The 21,835-nt window shown below is 36.8% G+C and overlaps 1 protein-coding gene across 4 annotated transcripts; it reads left to right on the top strand.

The window, feature by feature from the left end:
* The first annotated feature begins 1,416 nt into the window (after positions 1-1,416).
* Positions 1,417-19,770, top strand: CLEC7A (C-type lectin domain containing 7A). Of its 4 annotated transcripts, none has more exons than XM_087855611.1 (6): positions 1,417-1,490; positions 5,116-5,286; positions 7,013-7,111; positions 9,820-9,971; positions 11,701-11,819; positions 18,112-19,770. In XM_087855611.1, exons 2-6 carry the CDS (start codon positions 5,184-5,186, stop codon positions 18,245-18,247), a joined length of 609 nt encoding a protein of 202 aa, XP_087711737.1. In that variant the 5' UTR covers positions 1,417-1,490; positions 5,116-5,183; the 3' UTR covers positions 18,248-19,770. The 4 variants fall into 4 exon arrangements, with proteins under 4 accessions (XP_087711737.1, XP_045637160.1, XP_087711738.1 ...); XM_045781204.2 differs by lacking the exon at positions 11,701-11,819 and adding an exon at positions 8,330-8,467; XM_087855612.1 differs by lacking the exon at positions 7,013-7,111.
* Positions 19,771-21,835: the final 2,065 nt, after the last annotated feature.

Genomic DNA, 21,835 nt, shown 5'->3' with positions numbered 1-21,835 from the left:
ATTTATTTGAGGGAGAGAGTGCATGCGCGAGCTGGGGGAGGGGCGAAGGGAGAGGGAGAGGCAGAGAATCCCAAGAAGACTCCTGCAAGTGCAGAACCCCACATGGCGCTTGATCCCATGATCTAGAGATCATGACCTGAGCCGAAACCAAGAGTTGGTCACCTAACTGAAAAAGCCACCAGACACCCCTATCTAATATACAACTTTCAACAAAAAAAATTCACTACCTACATGTGTTTTTTGACCATTATTATTCATTCATTCCATTTCATGAGCATTACTGAAAACTATTTCGTTGTGTAAAGGAAAGTAAAAATCAAAAATAAAACAAAACAAAAATAATAGTCAGGGTGTTAAATATGCTAGGTACATCGCTGCTTAAGAACTCAAGGATTAACTAATATAACAAAATAAAAATTATTAAAAAAAGAACTCAAGGATTAGTGAGGAAAACAGTTATAAGCATCTATCAATAAGAAAATGACACATAGGGGCGCCTGGGTGGCACAGTGGATAAGCGTCTGCCTTCGGCTCAGGGTGTCATCCCGGCGTTATGGGATCGAGCCCCACGTCAGGCTCCTCCGCTATGAGCCTGCTTCTTCCTCTCCTGCTCCCCCTGCTTGTGTTCCCTCTCTAGCTGGCTGTCTCTCTCTGTCAAATAAATAAATTTTAAAAATCTCAAAAAAAAAAAAAAAAGAAAATGACACATAAATTCATCTCTTCTTAGGGGAGATTGGGAAATGTCAAATACAAGTGCCGTAAGAGAGTGATGTATACCCTATATATACTTCTCCCCCATTAAAATGGAAGAAAAGAGGCACAAGGTGGAAGGGGTAGTAGAAGTTATATGTGAAATGTGAACAATGTGGCAAACTGAAACCATGAAGCTACTGGACCAAAAGGGTAGCAGGAGCATAAACAGATTCAGAAAAGAGAAAGTGGATTGGGAAAAGATGGTTGAAGGCACATTTTATTTTATTTTAGTTTTTTAAAGATTTTATTTATTTATTTGACAGAGAGAGACAGTCCGCGAGAGAGGGAACACAAGCAGGGGGAGTGGAAGAGGAAGCAGGCTCCTAGCAGAGGAGCCTGATGTGGGGCTCGATCCCAGAACGCCGGGATCACGCCCTGAGCCCAAGGCAGACGCTTAACGACTGCACCACCCAGGCGCCCCATGAAGGCACATTTTAACTATGAAGGATTTATTGATTATAAAGACAGCCTTTGGTTTATTTAAAAAATTGTAAACCTTAAGAAAGAATTCCATGTCAATTACCTCATTTGTTATAAGCATTAAATTAAAACTGGAAAGAGTGTTGTGAACAAAGCTAAGTAATTTTTGTGGTCTGTCCAAACTGGAGGTACTTAAACAGTTTAAGGTTTTTTTGTTTTTGTTTTTGTTTTGTTTTTCTCCTCCAGATGTAATGTGAAACCAATTAGGATGGGGATTGGGTCTCATTCTTCTTTGTATCCAGTCTTCTGAGAATACGGTAAGTGTTTAATAGATGTTTAATTGCTTAATGGATAGAAGGGGGGAGAGAAAGGGAGGGAGGGAGAGAAGAAGGGATGAAGGAGATCCAAGTTAGCCTTCAAATTAGAGATGAAATTTGAGGACTTTTTTGGAGATTTGTGAACATTAATGGGGAAGATACTTTGGAAGGTTGCTATCTCCTGAAGACGCAATATTTTTTTCCTACAGTTTTAAGTGAATGCTAATTTGTTTTTTAATAATCTTACTTTCTATTTAATTCATTTATTCATTTATTTGTATCTATTTATTTATTTTTATTCACTTATTTACGTAAGTTTTCCAAAAAATCACCCTGAACATGCCTCAGGCTCTCTTGTGTTTTCTTTTGCTGGTTTAACCCTTATTCTAGTAAACCTAATGAAACAGATATTTGTGTAGGAAAGATATTATTTTTTGAGCTTTAATTCCGGGAGCAAATGCTACTGTTGACAGCAGCTAAATATATATAGAAATGAAAACATGACTGGACTGATTCAGCTATTCTGAGTGTGCTGCCTTATTGATGTAACATTTAATCCGACTCTTGATACAATTAATTGTATTTTTAGTTTATAAAATGTGTTTTTCATTTTTAAGAACTCTTCTCAGATTCTTCAGTTTTCTTTTTTTTTTTTTTTAAAGATTTTATTTATTTATTTGACAGAGATAGAGACAGCCAGTGAGAGAGGGAACACAAGCAGGGGGAGTGGGAGAGGAAGAAGCAGGCTCACAGCAGAAGAGCCTGATGTGGGGCTCGATCCCAGATCGCCGGGATCACGCCCTGAGCCGAAGGCAGACGCTTAACTGCTGTGCCACCCAGGCGCCCCTTCAGTTTTCTTTTAAGACAAACTTGTATGAATGCAATTTTTCATCAAATTTAATTTCCCTGAGAATATGAATTAGATAATTGTTGTTTGCTGTGTTTGTTGTTGTTTGCTTTGAATCGATTGGTTTGTTTTTCGCCTGTTTCTTACATTAATGTTTAACCAGGGGTATTTTTCTCTGAATACATGGATTGTTCCCCCGATCCCCTCCTGCCCCTTGAAATACTGAGAGATTTTTTTTCCACTTTGTCAGTGATTTGTATAATTACTGTTCAATTGTTTTAATTCTAGACAAAAAGAAAAGACTAAAGTTTACATTTATTGAAAATCTCTTTGACAGCTTAGAGAGCCAATTGTTTTTCTAGGATTGTGATTAGAGGAAGAGATTCCTAGAAAATAAAAGTTATTACACAAAATTCTCCCATAGGGGGGCCTGGATTGACAGGAAAAAACCAGCGTTTTATTATTGCCTGGGAGGTGCTCGCCTCATTACTGTTCTGTTAGCAGGCTGAACTTTCTTCCTTGAACCAGATACACAATCTGTGAAAAAATCCCGTTTTCCAAAGACCGAGTTATAGAACTGGGATGCTGATGGACTTTGAGATTAAGATCCACGTGACTACTTTGCAACGTGTCTACAGAAAGTTAGCAGAACTTCCATGGCAGGCTAAGTGAGAGGGAGAAACTCTCTTATTTACTCTCTGTTGACTCTTCCATTTTGATATGTGTTAGTAAGAACCGCAGAGCTCTTGGCTACACTATCTCCATCCAAACTTCTGCACTAAGAGACTTGACATCATCTGGCACTTTAATGTCCCTGGGATGATATTGAACTCACCCACCCCCTCTGGAAATGCCTGCCTGAGAAAGCTTAGTGCTTCCAGGAAAATTTATTGTTGTTCCGGTCAAAACTTGGTGATAGCAGTTACCTTAGAAAGCTTGCAATTATAATTCCTTTCTCTGACCTTTGAAAAGTAAACCTACCACTTGAAAGTATTTCTTCAAGTACCTGAGAGCCATCTCTCCAAAGTGCAAACATTCAGGGAATTAAGAGAGATAACGCTCACTCTCCCAGTCCCTGAGGGAGGGTAAGAGTCTAACTTCAGCGGAGGCACAATCTTGCTTTAACATGTATGGCTGCCACCATCATAAAGACAGGAGAATTTTATTTCTCTCCTCGATAAGCACCAACAAACAAATCTTCACGTGGATTAACACCCCTTAATACCACTCAGTGTCTTTCCCTTAGCATACCTTTAAAAAGTCTTTAGTATTTTGTTTTGGGGACACTGAGTTCCTTCATGCTGGTCCCTCTTTTCCACTATAATAGTATTACTGAAAGAAATCTGTCCTCACTGCTTTAATGAGTGTCTGGCTTTCTTTCAGATGTCTCCTTCATTCTGCTTGCTTCATAGTCTTGTAAGTGGGTTGGGTACCTTTCTGGTTTCCAGTAATGATAAGTGTTTTCCATATCTCATTAATTTGGGCATTTTGCATAATATTTCAGTCCCAGAATTCTCCATAAGCTGTCACACTAGTTTCTTCTCATCTCGGGGATATGTTCCAAGATGCCCAGTGGATGCTTGCCCCAAGGATAGTGCTGAACCATACACACACACACCCACCCACACACACCCACACCCACACACACACACACACACACACACACTGTTTTTTTCTTCTTCCTATGCATGCATACCTATGAGATAGGCCTTGTGAAGTAGGGTTAGGCTACTATTGACTTTCTGATGATACATCAGGAGAATCATCTGCTTCCTGACCACAGTTACCTGGGGGTAACTGAAACCATGGAAAGCAAAACCACAAATATAGGGGGGACTACGTACTTATAGTATAAGTATATGAAAAGATCATGCATTTTGCAGCAAAAGTACACTTTGGTTTGATTCTTTGCTTCAATATTTTTATTAGCTTCTTAAAACTGGCTAAGGGACTAAAATTTCTATATCTCATTTTTTTGAAAATTGAATAAATAAACTGACTGGGTGGCTCAGTCAGTTAAGCTTCTGCCTTTGGCTCAGGTCATGATCTTGAGGTCCTGGGATTGAGCCCCGCATCAGGCTCAGTGGTGAATCTACTTCTCCCTCTCCCTCTGTGATCTCTCTCACTCTCTCTCAAAATAGAAATAAATAAAATCTTTAAAAAAATAAAATAAATATATACCATATGGACTTGTTGGAACATTGAGATTGAATGAGAAAACATGTGCAATAGCTGGTACCTAGCTCAGAGTAATTGTTCAATAAATAATTACTACTTTGAATTATCAATCCCTGACAAATCCTAAAGAGATTTGTTTCTCCTCTCTGTTGTTACAACACCTCCTTATGGCATCCTTCACATACCTGTCTGTAGGTTTCCTCTATTAGGTAATGAGCTTCTTCACAGGTATCTTTTATCCCTATATCCTCAGCTCCTGCCATTTGAAAAGATGAGCATTTGATACATGTTCAGTGAATGAGCAAGTACATGAATAAATGAATGCATGTATGAATTCACGTTTCATGAATTCTTTCTTATATTTTCTTATATTTGGTCTGAAACAAAGATCTCTCTATTGTGCTGCCTTATGCTTTTCTTAAAACTCATCTGTCTTTAGAAACAGGATCTAAAGGTACAAATGGGAACTTACCACAGCATGGTTTTCATTTCCTGCCTTTGGCTATATCTGGTTGGACTAGTTACTTAAGCTCGACTTGTTAAAACTCAGTAAATGACTACCCCACATGATTTGACTCATACATCCTCTTTTGTCCACAGGCAGTTGTCTTAAGAAAAGAGAGGGAAGAGCTCTCAAATGCTGTGTCAGTCAGGAACTCAGTAGAACAATGGAATCCCGTTCTGAGGTAGAAAATTTGGATGAAGATGGTTATACTCAATTAGACTTCCACTCTCAAGGCATCACTGGGAGACCTGTGATCGTAAAGAAAGGTATCTTTTCTTTCTGCTTCAATGTTCTTGTTCTCATCAACTAAAACACTTCTTTGGAGAAAATTTGAGAGATTTATGATTTGTAAGCTGAAAACCTTTTAAAAGATTTTCAGAAGTCACTGAAGATATTTTGAAATATCTTTCCTCATTGCAAGCATTTGGTGACTAATTATTAGTATTTAATTTAATTATTATAATGGCAGAAAATACAATTTCTTGGGCACCTGGGTGGCTCAGTCAGTTAAGTTTCTGCCTTTGGCTCAGGTCATGATCCTAGGGTCCTGGGATCGAGTCCTGCATTGGGCTCCCTGCTCAGCGGGGAGCCTGCTTCTCCCTCTGCCTCTGCCTCTTTCTCTCTCTGTCTCTCATGAATAAATAAAATCTTAAAAAAAAAAAGAAAATACAATTTCTCTGTTCTGTAGAAATAGACACTCCAGCAGTAAGAAACTGTAAATAAGTGTGATGAAATGCAAAGATGTAAGAATTTCAGTAGGAGTGACTTGCTTGTTTAGTAGAAAAGAGTAAATCATAGAATGGAAGTCATGGAAACTTAAATATATACGAACAACATCAGGATGTTGGAGATAAGAAAGAGAAGAATGAAAAGAGAGAAGATAGGTGAGGGAAAAAACAAATTTGTGATTTTTGTGGTAGAGGCCAAAGGGACTTCCAAAGTCATGGGGTTTGGAATCATGAATCTAATGTGTTTTTTGGGGTAAGACATTGATTTGGATTTTTTTTTAATCAAATGGGACTCTTTTGTATACTAGTGAAAGAAAAAGATATGTGCTAGATGAAAAGATTCCATTTGCGGAACAGGAGTCTTAAATATAATAGAAAAGGAGTAAAATCTAGAGAAAGGCATTGCAAGCTCTCTCCCTTAATAGAATGAGTCATGTAGTTTCCTCTATGCTTCTCCTATTTGGCAATTCTCTGTAATGCTTTTCCTCAAAGACAGAACTATATCCTTCGTGCAGTGGTATTAACATAAAATGAGTTTCTTGTTATCAAGAGAAAGATTATTCATAAGTTTTGACATGAGAATTTGGTCTCTTCTGCTTTATGGAAACTCATATTGCACAACTATTTTCCCTTTATCACTTATGCAATTCTTTTCTTGCTCAACCAGTTGAGGAGGTCTAGAAAAATTGGATGATGCAAGATGTAGGGAGGCAGGTGTATGTTTCTACGTATTTGTTGACAAACAGTGAGTTACGTATATCGTGCTAGTAGCCCCTAGAGTAGATGCTTTTATGTGTTAGCTCATTTAGTTCCCACAATGATCCTCTGAGGTATTATTACCCCAATTTTCCACAAAGAGAAATGAATAAACAGAGGGAGTAATTCACCCAAGGCTATGCAACAAATAAGTGAAAAGAGAAGGTTGTCCTCAGTAACCGGGGCTATTTCCCCTAAAGTGAGCTGTCTTCTATAAAAATGAGTGGGATTTCAGAAACTCTGGTAATGTCAGGACCATCAGTGTGAAACTGAAATTAGGAGTGTACAGATATCAGGGCACTGTGCTGAAATTATAGTTCCAGAACCTTAAAGAGGTATGCTAAATGTGAGGGAAAATTCAGATAATCCTAGATGACTAGATTATCTGCATATCAGTGATTAATGGTTCACTTTAGAATTTTCCAGATTTTGATGAACTGTATAACTGAAGTGCTCTGTGATTTATCATATTTCTTCATTTTAATTTCTGTTCCCTCTGGCTTCCTAGTAACTTGGGCTACATCTCCTCGTTGGCGTCCCATTGCTGTGACTTTGGGAATCCTATGCTTGTTAATACTGGTGATAGCTGTGGTCCTGGGTACCATGGGTGAGTATTGGTGGAGGAGATCAACAACAACAACAACAACAACAACAGGCATTTGATAAGCATTTATTATGTGCCAAGCACTCTTTAAAGAGCTTGACATGCATAATCTAATTGAATCGGTATATTAACCCCATTGAATCAGTGCTATTAATACTCATTTTACTTGTAAGAGAAGTGAGAGGTGGGGAGGTGTATTTGATTTTCTAGGGCCATAAACTAGTTAGTGGTAAGGCCATGATTAGAAATTTAGGCAACCTTACTGAAAAAATGCATACTCTCTCTCTCTCTTTTTTTTTAGAGAGGGAGAGAGAGCCCGTGAAAGTGGGGGAGGGGCAGAGGGAGAGATTCTCAAGCAGGCTCTACACTTAGCACACAGCCGGACATGGGGCTCCATCTCATGACCCGTAGATCATGACCTGAGCTGAAATCAGGAGTCAGAGGCTTAACTGACTAAGTCACTCAGGCGCTTCTAAAAAATGCATACTCTTAACTATATTGCTCTATCTTCCTTGAATAGCTGATTTTAAAGCTGTGAAATTCCCAAGATACATTAAAGGAAGGAAACCAGTGGAGGTGAAGAAGAAAGTATAATATGGTGTTTATCTTCCTAATGAAATAAATTCTCTAAAAAGACTATGAACTATTGTTATGAATCTCATGATTTAAGGAAATTGATCTTTAATCTAAACTCTTCTGAATAATATCAGGGATTAACTGAGGTACTTACTAAGTAGACATTCTGTGTTGGGTGAATGAATTCCTTTAGATTTTGTATCTCACACGTTCTATTGTCAATAAGGTATTATTTGCCTTCAGAGTCTTCTCAAGGAGCTCTCATTTTTAAATAACAGAAGAAAGATAGAATATTTATTACTATTTCAAATCTATCATGGCTCCAATTGATGGTATTACATGTGCCTCTTGCTTTCTCTTCCATACTCTTTGTTCTCTATCTGCTTTGTTTTTCTCCTTTTTACTACACCTTCATGGAAGTAATAATTTCTTTCCATCTATTTATCTATCATCTATTCTATCATATATCATCTATCTATCTCTCATCTATTTCTACCTCTCAATTAGCAATGTGTTATCTATTTATCATTAATGAAAAATATATCCCTTTGTATTCCAACAAAAATATGGATTTTGGAATTATAATTTTAAATATAGTAGAATGACTTTTTTTTCTGTCACTATAATTGTTGTTGGTATATGAAGCCATTTGGAGATCCAATTCAGGGAGCAACCCATTGAAGAATGACAACTTTCCATCAAGAAATAAAGAGAACCACAGTCAACCCACACAATCATCTTTAGAAGACCATGTGGCTCCTACCAAGGCTCCCACAACCACAGGCAAGGGCAGGATTAAAAGATGAATGGAACCCTTTACGCAGGAAAGTTAATTACTGGGGCTAAGGCCTGGAGTAGGGTGGGTAAAGACAGTACTTTTACATACAAGGATTATGCATTCAAGGAATGAACACATCAGTATTATCTCAGTAAAATATGCCCCTGTCATATATACAATAAAGTGATATAAACATCCCATGCATTTGGGCAACCATTTCTAAGTTAGATTTTTTTTCTTCAAATCACTAATGAATTGGTCACTTTCTCTATTTTTTTAAAGATTTTATTTATTTACTTGACAGAGAGAGAGAGCGAGAGAGGGAACACAAGCAAGGGGAGTGGGAGAGGGAGAAGCATGCTTTCCGCAGATCAGAGAGCCTGATGCGGGGCTCGATTCCAGGACCCTGGGATCATGACCTGAGCCAAAGGCAGAAGCTTAATGGCTGAGCCACCCAGGTGCCCCCGAATAGATCACTTTCTACGGGATTGATCACTACTCTCCTACCTCTGTAGGAGATTGTATAATTTGATGCAGAGCAAAGAAATGTGTTCTCCCACCTTTGAGAATTGACATTTTAAAGTACCATAGATAGAATAGGAAACTGGGTGTCAGAAAGGAAGAAAGGGAGAGAAAAGGAAAGAAGGGAAAATGTGCTAAGAATTAAGAATTGCATGTGAACTAAATATATACAAAAGACATAGACCTAATAGATACATTCCTGAAAACTCTGGTTTTATTTGTTTTTCTTTAATCATACAATATCATTACTTTTATTACAATTTTATATACACTTGACCTTTATTTTTCATTGTATCATAATTGACTATGATAATATTTTGACTTCAATTTTCCATCTCTGGACCCATATCGTCTCACTATTTGTATCAAGTAGCTAAAGACACAAAGCAGCAATACTCTATAATGTGAATAATTGCTCTTATATGTTTCTCATTAGGAAAGTTGCATTCTTAAATGGATCTCAAATTTTAAAATAAGTTAACATGAAATTACTGTATATCTTGAAGATTGATTTTGAGTTCATTTATTTTAAGAATTATCATGAAGAAAGGGAGTTCTGGACTAAAGGTGAAAGCATAGAAGACAGATTAAGAAGTAAAAGAGGGTTGACTATCTGAAACATTGTTTATAGCTAATTCATTCTTAAATTTTAAATGAATGAAGGGATTTCAAAGTGGTCTCTTCTATAAAAATCATTCCCTATTATTTGAACAGAAAATGGAATATATTACTTGCAGTTCATTGATTATTAAGTATTATTGGGATGAATTGTGTTTGCACTGAAAGAGCAAATCGGTATGTTATGAACCTCATTGTATTTACCTTTCATTTCCAGGAGCTTTTTCCAGCTCTTGTCCTCCTAATTGGATCATACATAAGAACAACTGTTATCTATTTAGCACATCATTAGCTTCCTGGAATAGAAGTAAAAGACAATGCTCTCAACTGCACTCTAACCTCCTGAAGATAGACAGTGCAGAAGAACTGGTAAGTGTAGACTCCAGTTATAATTACCTGTGGTCTATATTGAGCAGAAACATAGAGGTAGATTCCAGGTAATGACAATTTTCTCTAAGAGAGGGCACCTGGGTGGCTCAGTCGGTTAAGTGTCTGCCTTAGGCTCATGATCCCACGGTCCTGGGATGGGCCCCCCCATCGGGCTCCCTACTCAGAGAGGAGTTATCCCCTTCCCACTGCCCATCCCCCTGTTCGTGCTCTCTCTCTCTCTCTCTAACACACTCTCCCTCTGTCTCTCTCAAATAGATAAATAAAATCTTATAAAAAATTTTCCCTAAGAGAAAGTCATATTTAGTAGTCTCCATAATTATAATAACAGCTTGTATTGAGTAAAATATGCTTTTAATTAGTTCAAAAAATAAATATTTTCAGTTTATTTTTTTAAAGATTTTATTTATTTTATTTTATATATAGAGAGAGTGTGTACATGAGGCGGGGAGGGGGACAGAGGGAGAGATCGAATCTCAGGAAGACTCTGCACTGAGTGCAGAGCCTGATGCAGGTCTCAATCTCATGACCTTGAGATCTGGACCTGAGCCAAAACCAAGAGTCAGATGCTTAACCATCTGCACCACCCGGTGTGTTTTACTTTAAAGCAAATCTATTCAAATACACTCTTGACTATAACAATCAGGCCACTACTCATTTTTGTGGGTTTGGATTTCAATTCTTAAATTTGATAGAGTAAAATAGAAAATTCTCCACCTTGTCATCATTATCATCAAGGAAAATAGCAGTAATAATATACATTTATAAATCATCTACTCCTTGCAAGATACTGGGAAAGGCAAAGAGGTTTAAAAAGTAACCTTGCTATTTCAATGCTTATATAGTTTGTAAGAAGAAAGAAACGGCTGCTAAAAGTTAAATATCTGGTATTGGCAATCAATGACATACGAATTTAAAGAGAGATCCCTGGATATATAAAGTTTTACAGAAAAAGTGGGAGTTATAATGCATCATGAATGAAGGGTAGAACTCAGTTGGTCTATAAGAAGGGATTAATAGTCAGGAAACACTTTACACTATAAATCTAAACAATCTGTAACTCCTACATTTACTTTCACTTCCTTTCAACTTTTGTGTTTCTGTCCTGCCTTACCCTACAGTTGTAGTTTGCATGAAAATGAACGGGAAGTAGATTGTGGCAAAGAAAGGGAATGACAATGGAAGTCTGTCTGGCTTTCTGATGTTCCTGTCATTTGTCAAATGTCGTCATTAAACCTCAAATTACTTATTCATTAAACATGAAGTGGAACTAAGTTATTTTTATATTTTTATCTAACTCTGCAAAGCATTTCTTGACAAAAGTGTTATAAATTCATATATTCAATTTGAGAAGATAGTGGCCTGTTGTCCATGAAAATTGCCCTGGGGCTCTGTCATTCTTGGATCTTGTCAGGCCAGTTGCATGGAGGCATTATAATTTTGACATTATGGATCTATTCTTTATTGGAAAATTAAACCATAAAGACTGAAGAAATGAAATATCCTTTTTGAGACGCTCAATGGCATCTTCAGTAATTGGCACTCGTCTCTAGGTTGATGCCAGTATACGCATGCGTTCTTCACCAAGGTGATTCAATATGTTGTCCCTTTCTCAATGTCTGTAAGACTCTCTCCAACTTTTTATCTCTATCATCTCTGCCTCACTCTCTGTGACTCTTTGACATGCATTTGTATTTATGCTTTTCTACAGGACTTTATAGTAAGGCAAATGTCTTCTCGACCTGATAATTCATTCTGGATAGGACTTTCTCGCCAGCAGACTGAAGGACCATGGCTCTGGGAGGATGGCTCAGTGTTCTCCTCTAACTTGTAAGTATCTGGAAAGACAAAAAACTTCACACCCTTTCTCAGAAAGATAAGAGCGTGCCAAGCCGTTAAGAATCTGATTTGTGGGCCATTTATAAAAATGAGAGAAAGAGAAATGGTGAAGGAAAGAGAAAAAGAGTGAATCAGGAAAAAAAGAAAAGAGGCTCGAGAAGAACTTTACGGTCAAAAGGAGCTGAGTGGTCATCTAGTGCTGTCAACACAAATGTTCCTCAGCTTTCTTACCAGGAGAACACCTGGCACCTGTTGGAAGCAGTCCAGTTAGGAGTCATCCCTGTTACTGTAAAACTGTGGTGAAGAGCATGGGCTTTGGAGTCAGTTCTCAGCTTGAGACAATGATTGGCCCACTCCCTGTGTGAAATTGGATAAGTTGTTCAACCTACCTGAGCACCTCTTTCCTCATCTGTAAATGAAAATAAAAATAATATCTATCTGTTGGGATTTTAAGAGAAAGGAGATAAAAGTCAAATCACTTAGCATAGTCTCCTGCACTTAGTAAATGTGTGACACGTGCTATTGTTAATTTTGAAAGCAACCACATTTCACACTTTATAAAGTACTTTTAAACATATTTCTCATTTGCATAATTATAAATTTTCCCTTATTGTGTGTGGATCAGCGGCTAGGGTTCTTTAGGGAAGAAGATCTGTATAGATCTCCTATTGGTTCTGAAGAACCCTGACTGATCACACACAATGAGGAATAATTGATACATGGAGACTTATTGTGAGGAATTGGCTCACATGATTATGGAGGCCTGCGGTCCCCACCTGGGGTTCTAAATTCCCTTCAGGTACGAAGGGCTGGGAAACAGGGGAGCTAATGGTATAAAAGCCAGGGTTCAGGTAGAAAAAGATGAACTACACTGAGACGTCTCAGCTCACAAAGTGAGGCAGGAAAAGGCAAAGTCCTCCTTCTGAGGTCTTTTTGTTCTATTTAAGCCTTCAGTGGATTGGATGACGCCCACCCCCATTGGGGTGGGCAATCTACTTTCCTGTGTCTACTGATACAAATGCTAATTTTACCCAGAAACACCCTCAAGATATAATTAAAAATAATGTTGAATCTGGGTGTGGCTGGTCAAGTCAACACATAAAATGAACCATCACAAAGTGTTGAAGTCTTCCTCATTGTAATTGTCATTTATTTTCTTTTTCATATCTGAAAAATATGAAATTATATTCTCCTAAGTTTCTATTATTACTGTGTGTACATATGTGCAAGTGTCTGTTTTTTTGTTTGTTTGTTTCCCATTATTCTCAGTAGGTGTGTTTTCCGATTCAATTTCTCTCTTCAAAGAAAGAACTTTTAGGCATTGTGGATTCTCTCTCTCTTTCCTCTGTGTCCTTTTTTTTTTAAAATTTTTTATTTATTTCAGTTCTCATCTTTATTACTTTTTTCCATTTAATTTCTTTGCGTTGACTTTGCTATTCTCTCTCTGATTTCTTGTATGAACGTTTGACTCCTGAAATTCCCCTTTCTTTTCATCAAATATGTTCATTTAAGACTATAATTTTAGGGGCCGCCTGGGTGGCTCAGTCGTTAAGCGTCTGCCTTCAGCTCAGGGCGTGATCCCGGCGTTCTGGGATCGAGTCCCACATCGGGCTCCTCTGCTTGGAGCCTGCTTCTTCCTCTCCCACTCCCCCTGCTTGTGTCCCCTCTCTCGCCGGCTGTCTCTCTCTCTGTCAAATAAATAAATAAAATCTTAAAAAAGAAAAAGACTATAATTTTAAACTATTTTTATTGTCATTCAGTTCAAAATATATTCTAATTTCCATTTTGAGTTGTTCTTTGACCTATGAGTTACTTAGAAATGCATTTCATTTCTTAATTTATAAATATCTCTGTATTTATAATTATCCCTTTGCTTTAGGTTTCAGCTTAATTTCATTGTGGTCAGAGAACATATTCCATGTGATTGCAGTTCTTTGACTTTTATGTTTCTTCTTCCCCTACTGAGAAAAGTATACTAAAATCTCCCACTGTGATTCTACTTACAATTCTGTAACTATTTGGATGTGCTGATGCCGTATTACTAGGCACATATACATTTAGAATTTTTATACTGTACAGGTGCACAGCCCATTCAAATTACTTTTTCTTTTTTGTCTTTCCTCTTTTTGAACTGTTTAATAATTCTATGATTCCATTTTTTCTTATTTTAATTTAGAATTTACTCTTACTAATTTTTTGTAGTTGCTCTAAAGATTACAACACGTATTCTTCACTCATCAAAGTCTAGTATTAATTGTTTTATAATGTTCTTCCTGGGCAATATAAAAATATATTAGAATATTTCTTTTTTTTTTTTAAGATTTTTTAAATTTATTTATTCGACAGAGATAGAGATAGCCAGTGAGAGAGGGAACACAAGCAGGGGGAGTGGGAGAGGAAGAAGCAGGCTCATAGCAGAGGAGCCCGATGTGGGACTCGATCCCGTAACGCCGGGATCACGCCCTGAGCCGAAGGCAGACGCTCAACCGCTGTGCCACCCAGGCGCCCCTGGAATATTTCTTTACTCTGTGTACTCCCTCTCCAATATGCATGCTATTATTTTTGTGCACTTTAATGCTCTCACATCTTTCCCACATTTTAAATCTCTACAATTGGCACCTGTCTTACAACTGCTGGCCTTTTATAATCACTGTAGGTCTGAACTGAAGTTGAGCCCTGTCACGAAGGATTAGTGTTTGCTTCTGCCAGTCAAAGAAAGGCACCACAAACCTGAGATTACTAAAACACTCCGCTTGTTTTTTTGTTTTGTTTTGTTTTTTTAAATACCCTGATATTATAGATTCAGATGGAAGAACTGTGTAACTCCCAGCCCGTGGTTCAACTTCTCAGGGGATGTAATTTTTTCCTGTCATCTTCCACTTGGTGGCAAGATTGAGACATGCACTTCTCACCGTTACTCTTTCTGGGTGTAGTTTTAGTTTTCATTTATTCCTACACCAGAAGAGTCCTTTGTTCCCCAGCTTCTGCAGGGTTTTCTACTAAATTCCCATCTTAGATGAATTTATTTCACAGTATTAGTTAAATAAATAGTCTCTCAACAATTGTTGGCATCTCAGATTCAGTAAAAAATCTAGCCCTAGAAAACAGAAGATGTGTAGATTGATATATAGTTCATTTAGACTTTTCCAAGTGTTTATGGTTTGCGTTGCTTCTCATTTATTTCTGCCTCTCCTACCTTCCACTTCAACCGTTTTCCTTAAACCTGAACAATACTCTCTACTATTTGCTTTAAAGTGGAAATTTTAGAGTTTAATTCTCTCTGTCTAAAACTGTTTTTATTTCAACTTTTCTAAAAGAATATTTTCTTTGAGTATAAAATTAGAAATGTGTAGTTTGTTTCTCTCAGCCACTCAAAGATATTGTTACAATGTTTTCATATTTTTTATTACTGTTTTTGAAAGGTCAGCTGTTTGAAGGTAATATATGTTTTAAACCTGGTGCCTTTTTTCAGCTTCGGAAAATTCTCAGCTAACTTGCTTCAAATGTTGTTTCCACCCTATCTTTCTTCCCTTCTTCTGGGATTCCAGTTATATACATTATAGACCCATTCACAGCACTCTATATGTTTTGTTTGTTTAATCCTATATCCTTTTTTCTTTATATGTTTACTTCTCATCTATCTTCCATTTCACTGTTGTTGTTTTTTTTTCTCATCTGTGGCTAATGTGGTGTTAACAGCCTCCATTAAGTTTTTAATTTTGTTTAGTGAATTTTTCAGTTCTATAATTTCAGTTTGGTTCTTTGTCAAATCTACTCTGTCACTATTTATAATTGTTAGCTTTCTTCCAACATTTTCAAATTTATCTTTTAATTTCTAGATTATGCTGAATATAGTTGTTATAACATTTGTGTTTGATAATTCCAATGTCTTATACTCATGTATGTCTGTTTCTATTATGTTTTTCTCCTATTACTCATTCATGTTGATTTTCTTATATGTCTGATTATTTTGTTATTATTTTTTAACATTTTACTTCCAGTATAATTAACATACAGCATTTTATTCGTTTCAGGTGTGCAATATTGTGATTCATTAATTCTATCTTACTCAATGTTCCTCATGATAAATATACTCTTTAATCCCCATCACCTATTTCACCCATTTCCCCACCCACCTTCTCTTTGGTAACCATTTGTTTGTGCTCTATACTTAAGAGTCTGTTTTTTGGTTTGTCTCTTTTTTCCTTTGTTCATTTGTTTTTTTTCCCCTTAAATTTCACATGAGTGAAATCATATCGTATTTGTCTTTCTCTGATTCACTCATTTCGCTTGACATTATACTCTCTAGCTCCATGTTATTGCAAATGGTAAGATTTCATTCTTTTTTTTAAAGCTGAATAATATTCCATTGTATATATATATACCCCCTCTTCGTTATCCATTCATCTATCGTTGGTCACTTAGGCTGCTTCCATAATTTGGCTACTGTAAATAAAACTGCAATAAACATAGGGGTGCATATATCTCTTTAAGTTAGTGCTTTCATATTCTTTAGTTAAATACCCAGTAGTGTGATTACTAGATCCTAGGGTAGTTCTATTTCTTATTTTTTGAGGAACTCCATACCGTTTTCCATGTGGCTGCACCAGTTACATTCCCACCAATAGTGTAAGAAGGTTCCTTTTTTCCCCCACATCTTCAACACTTGTTTCTTGAATTTTTGATTTTAGCCACTCTGATAGGTGTGAGGTGATATCTCACTGTGGTTTTGATTTGCATTTCCCTGATGATGAGTGTTATTGAACATCTTTTCATGTGTCTGTTGGCCATCTGGATGTCTTCGTTGGAGAAATGTCCGTTCATGTCTCCATGCCCAATTTTTAATCGGATAATTTGTTTTTTATGCCTGATTATTTTTGATAGTGTGCTTAACATTATTATGTTAAATGTTTGTAGAATTAATTTGAAATTTACAGAGTGGATTTTTATTTGCTTCTGATAGGCATTATTTGGGTGTGAATAATATAAACTTCTGAGCAAGATCACATTTTGATTTAAAACACCACTTAACTATTTCACTTCCACCAGCCCAAGCATAGTGAATTTGTTAACAATTTTGACAAAATATATGTCCTACTTTTTTATAATACTTGTTTATCTTGAGTTTTCTTTCGCTAGTTAAACAAATATATGACTAGTGGACTCTTTCTAAAATCACAAAAGTGGGCCCAAATTGACATTTTGATGTTAGTAGGCCTTGGTTTCCTGGGTGGCAGTAATTTAACGTGGCTCTGTCCATACCCAAAAAAACTCTTGAACATCAAGGAAAACTTTTAGAGAACATCTGTCAGAATTCTCCCTGAGGCCTGAATCAAAGTTGTTTTATGCTTTTAGCCTAGTCACACAAGATGAAGAGTACCAGTCCATAGCCTTTACAGTGAAGAGCAGTGTTGCCTTTTAAGCTTGACTAATTAACACTGCTCCTTCAGGATGCTGAAGAGCAAATAGAACAGAGCCCTACTCCCACTTACCCATTATAATTATCATAATTGTCTATCACTGTATTGTAATAAATTCTGTCTTCAGAATGCATCAAAATATATAATGCTATTTTCCCTGCCTTTAAATGGCCTTGATATCTATGATTCTTCATTTATTTTTTTAAAAGATTTTATTTATTTATTTATTTATTTATTTATTTATTTATTTGAGAGAGAGAGAAAGAGAGGGAGAGCACTGAGGGAGAGTGAGAGGGAGAAGCAAACTCCCTGCTGAGGAGGGGAACTGATGCAGGACTCAATGCCAGGACCCTGGGATCATGACCTGAGCCGAAGGCAGATGCTTAACTGACTGAGACACCCAGGTGCCCCTATGATTCTTTAGTTAGTTCTAGATACTTTTCAATAATAACTCATCTGCTTGGTCTACTCACTAAATATACACAAAGATAATTTCACTAGCCTGTTGTTTTATTGATAAATATACTTCTAGGTAAGAGGTTGAAAGATAAGTAAAGAACTGTCTATAGAATACTATATGATTTTTCTTATTTGTTAGGAACTTTATTTAATTTTATGTGACTAGTAGTATTTTTCTTTAAAAATTTTGGAGTCATTTTTATGCCTTAATTATGAAGGCCCTTTTGTTACCATTTGAGAACTAACGCAATCTAAATTCAAATTTCCTTTTCCAATAACCTAACCACTTAGAAACTCTTCTCACCAAACCCTTACCAATATCCTTGCCAATTTATTTTAGCATTATGTAGACAGTGGACAGTATTTCTTACATTTGTTTTAATTGCCTCATTATATTTTAACAGGTTTCAAATCAGAAGCACAGAAGCCCAAGAAAACTCATCTCACAATTGTGTGTGGATTCACCTGTCAATAATTTATGACCAACTTTGTAGTGTGCCCTCATACAGTATTTGTGAGAAGAAGTTGTCAATAAAATGATGGAGATGTTGGTGTGGAAGAGCAGAGGAAAGTACGTAAAGTAAGAAGGGCAGAAAACAAAACAGAAAAGAGAGATCTTTGAGGTCAAAATAACTGTTGAAAATATCAAGAGAGCTCAGCCAACTTTAATCTTATTTGAAAATGGAGAAGCTATGATTCTGCACTTACCAACTGAATGGGCAGGCCAGTATTAGGTTCTAGTTAATAGAGCCCTAAAAATGGACTCAGGTCAGCTGAACTTAAATTTTCATTCTACCACTGACTTAATATTAACATGGAATTAGCCATAAAACCTTGGTGTTTCAAGAAGATCTTTATTTTTGGGTCTACTAGAATTGCTTTTTGTCCTTAAAAAATGCTCCCGGAGTACACATGATGTGTTTCCATGATGTGTTCCTCCATATCTAATAGTGTATCAGACACAGGTGGAAGGCAAAATGAGGAAATGAAAAAAATATCTTCACTACGATCAGAGCTATTTTAGTATTTTGTTCACAAATATGGTTATGATAAAAAAAAAATAATGAAAAAGCAGCAACTCCATCTCTTTCTTTCCCCCCCTCAGTTAAATAGCCCAGAGAATATGTCTGCCACATCTGTGACAAATAAGATCTTGTATAATGTGGAATAGTATCGTAACTGCTCTTATAAGAAAGTGTTCTCCTTTTTAAATACTATTAATCAAAAAAGATCTGGTAATGAATATAGAAAAAAAAAAAAAACCAACAACAAAGCAAAACAATCCAGGGGGCCTGGGTGGCGAAGTTGGTTGAGTATCCAATTCTTTTTTTTTTTTTTAAAGATTTTATGTATTTGAGACAGAGAGAGAGACGGCTAGCGAGAGAGGGAACACGAGCAGGGGGAGTGGGAGAGGAAGAGGCAGGCTCCCAGTGGAGGAGCCCAATGTGGGACTCAATCCTGGAACGTCAGGATCATGCCCTGAGCCGAAGGCAGACGCTTAATGACTGCGCTACCCAGGCGCCCTGAGTATCCAATTCTTAATTTTGGTTGGGGTGATGATCTCAGGATCCTGAGATTGAGCCCCATGTCAGGCTCCATGCTCAGCGTGGAGTCTGCTGGGGTTCTTCCTCTCCCCCACCCACTGCCCCTCCCCCTGTGCATGCATGTTCTCTAAATAAATAAATAAATAAAATCTTAAACAAAAACCAAAAAACAATCCTGTCACTGAGGTATTAACATTCTGGAAGGCAAAACATGTCTTACTATTTTTTATGCTTACTGTTTTGCAGTTTTTAGCAATTTTTCAATAATTACCGTTAAAAGGTATTATTGGAACATTTCCTCATAGGATGATTTGTCTCTTATTTTCTCTTACATTTTCCCCCAGTGCTGTTTTTATTTCCAAAGGGGACTTCCATATTATTGGAGAGGGTGTTATAGCCTTCCCATGGTTATTAACATGTGAAGAGAAATTGCGTCAAGTTCATTGGATTTTTCGCTTTAAAATGATTAATTTTATGTTATGTGAATTTCATTGTAATAAAAAAATTATAATCAAAGAACTTTGGCCTCCAAATGCCATGTGTAGTAAACATTATCACAATATGCCCTCTCCCTATCAGAAAATGATCATGAATTTGGCACTTCGGCAGAGGTAGTATATAGTAGTAGTTCTATGGTAAAGAATAAATTTGGGATCTTCAGTGTTTAAAAATTGAAAAGAAGAAGATATAGAAATTTTTGGTGAAGTTTCCTAATGCCTTTTAGTATACAAACTTGTATTGTCACGGAATGAAAAGAAATTTGGAAAGGGCAAAGATAATTTGAGAGTTAAATTAAGGCACAAGATGAGATTTTGAAGAGATACAATGTCTTAACTTTGGTTTTGGTTTGATCAGTTCCTCCTGGGTCCTGAGGATGGAGTGGATGATTTGAGGAGTCATAATCATCAAAAATAATTCCGGATGTGGAATGTCCAGCTGTACTTAGAGCAAACAACAATATTTATTATGTAAATGGGTAGTTTATGATAAAGATAAAGTGTGACGATAACAAAATGATGGTATAAAGTAAGATGCTCTAGGTTGTCCAAGCATACCATACCTAACTTGTTAATACACGTTTATACCAGTTTACACGGACATGTACGTGGTAATGAACAGGAAACACATTTTTTCCAAGAGACGGAAAAGGGTAAATAACTACTAGCTGAACTTCTGTCTAAAGAGTAAATTCAAGAAGAGTAATGATCATGCTAGAGGAAACACTTACCTGCTAGAGGACCACCATCTTCTCTGGACTGAATTATTGCAGTAATTTTCAAAGTAATCTCCCAGTGTCTGCATTTGTCCATCTAAGCTCCTTTTTCAAACATAGTGATTCTTTTAATTTTAAAACAAATCATGTCAGACCTCTACTCACAATCCCCTTGACTTCCTATGTACCTCAGAGTAAAAATAAATATAGATAAGTTGAAATGAAAAAGAAAAGACCTTTTCAATTGTCTGAGCCACTTTCCTCCTTTGACCTAATCTGCTTTTCTCTTCACTCATTCCATTTAGGACACTGGTTTCTCTCTTGTTTCATAATAACTGGCATGCTTCCACCTCAGGGCCTTTGAGCTTTCTGTTCTCTTTACCTGAATGTTTCTTACCCTAGATACTGCAGGACCTACTCTCGTACTTCTTTAAAGTCTCTGCACAAGTATCACTTTCTTTTTTTTTTTTTTTAAGATTTTATATATTTATTCGACAGAGATAGAGACAGCCAGCGAGAGAGGGAACACAAGCAGGGGGAGTGGGAGAGGAAGAAGCAGGCTCATAGCGGAGGAGCCTGATGTGGGCCTCGATCCCATAATGCTGGGATCACGCCCTGAGCCGAAGGCAGACGCTTAACCGCTGTGCCACCCAGGCGCCCCACAAATATCACTTTCTTAATGAGGCTGACTCTGACTGCCATACTTAAAATTATCAACCCTCCTTTTTGCATATTCTCTTTTTTTTTTAAGATTTACATTTATTTATTTATTTATTTATTTATTTATTTATTTATTTATTTATTTATTTATTTTAGAGACAGAGAGGATGGGAGCAGAGGGGGAAAGAGAGAATCTCAAGCAGACTTCCTGCTAAGCATGGAGCCTGATGCAGGGCTCAATCTCACAACCATGAGATCGTGACCCGAGCCGAAATCAAGAGTCAGTCACCCAACCAACTGAGCCACCCAGACACCTGTCCTCTTTGTATATTCTTATCTCCCTTACCTTCCACATATTTTCATAGATCTTATTATAGTCTAACATACTCTATTATTTACTTACTATCTTTCCTTATGTTATCTGCCTTCTTCCATAAAACACGGGCTCCAAAGGACAGAGAGTTTTGTTTTACACTGATGAGTCCTAGCACTAAATCTGAGAATAGCACCTGAAATAAAGTAGGTGTTCAAAAAATATTTTTGTCATTGTTGAGAAAATAAGTGAGGACAAGTAGGAAAAATATTAATACAGGTTGTTTGGTGAAAAGTATCAAGGATCTACTTGAATCAATGAAGTTTGGAGAATAGTTTTAATTGCTTTTCATGAGAATCGTAATTATTAGCACCTTCTAAATGTATTCTTTCAGGCCC

The sequence above is a fragment of the Ursus americanus genome, chromosome 25, assembly GCF_024610735.1.
Source record: "Ursus americanus isolate L20-20 chromosome 25, mUrsAme1.1.p, whole genome shotgun sequence".
Lineage (NCBI taxonomy): Eukaryota > Metazoa > Chordata > Mammalia > Carnivora > Ursidae > Ursus > Ursus americanus.
The sequence above is the reverse complement of the archived record's forward strand: the minus strand, read 5'-3'. Positions and strand labels throughout refer to the sequence as shown.

Bases quoted from the DNA above. Each gene is read 5' to 3' on its own strand.
- CLEC7A (XM_087855611.1), top strand. From the start codon at position 5,184: ATGGAATCCCGTTCTGAGGTAGAAAATTTGGATGAAGATGGTTATACT. The intron at 9,972-11,700 runs GTAAGTGTAGAC...GCTTTTCTACAG, and splicing joins TAGACAGTGCAGAAGAACTG to GACTTTATAGTAAGGCAAAT. The intron at 11,820-18,111 runs GTAAGTATCTGG...ATATTTTAACAG, and splicing joins TCAGTGTTCTCCTCTAACTT to GTTTCAAATCAGAAGCACAG.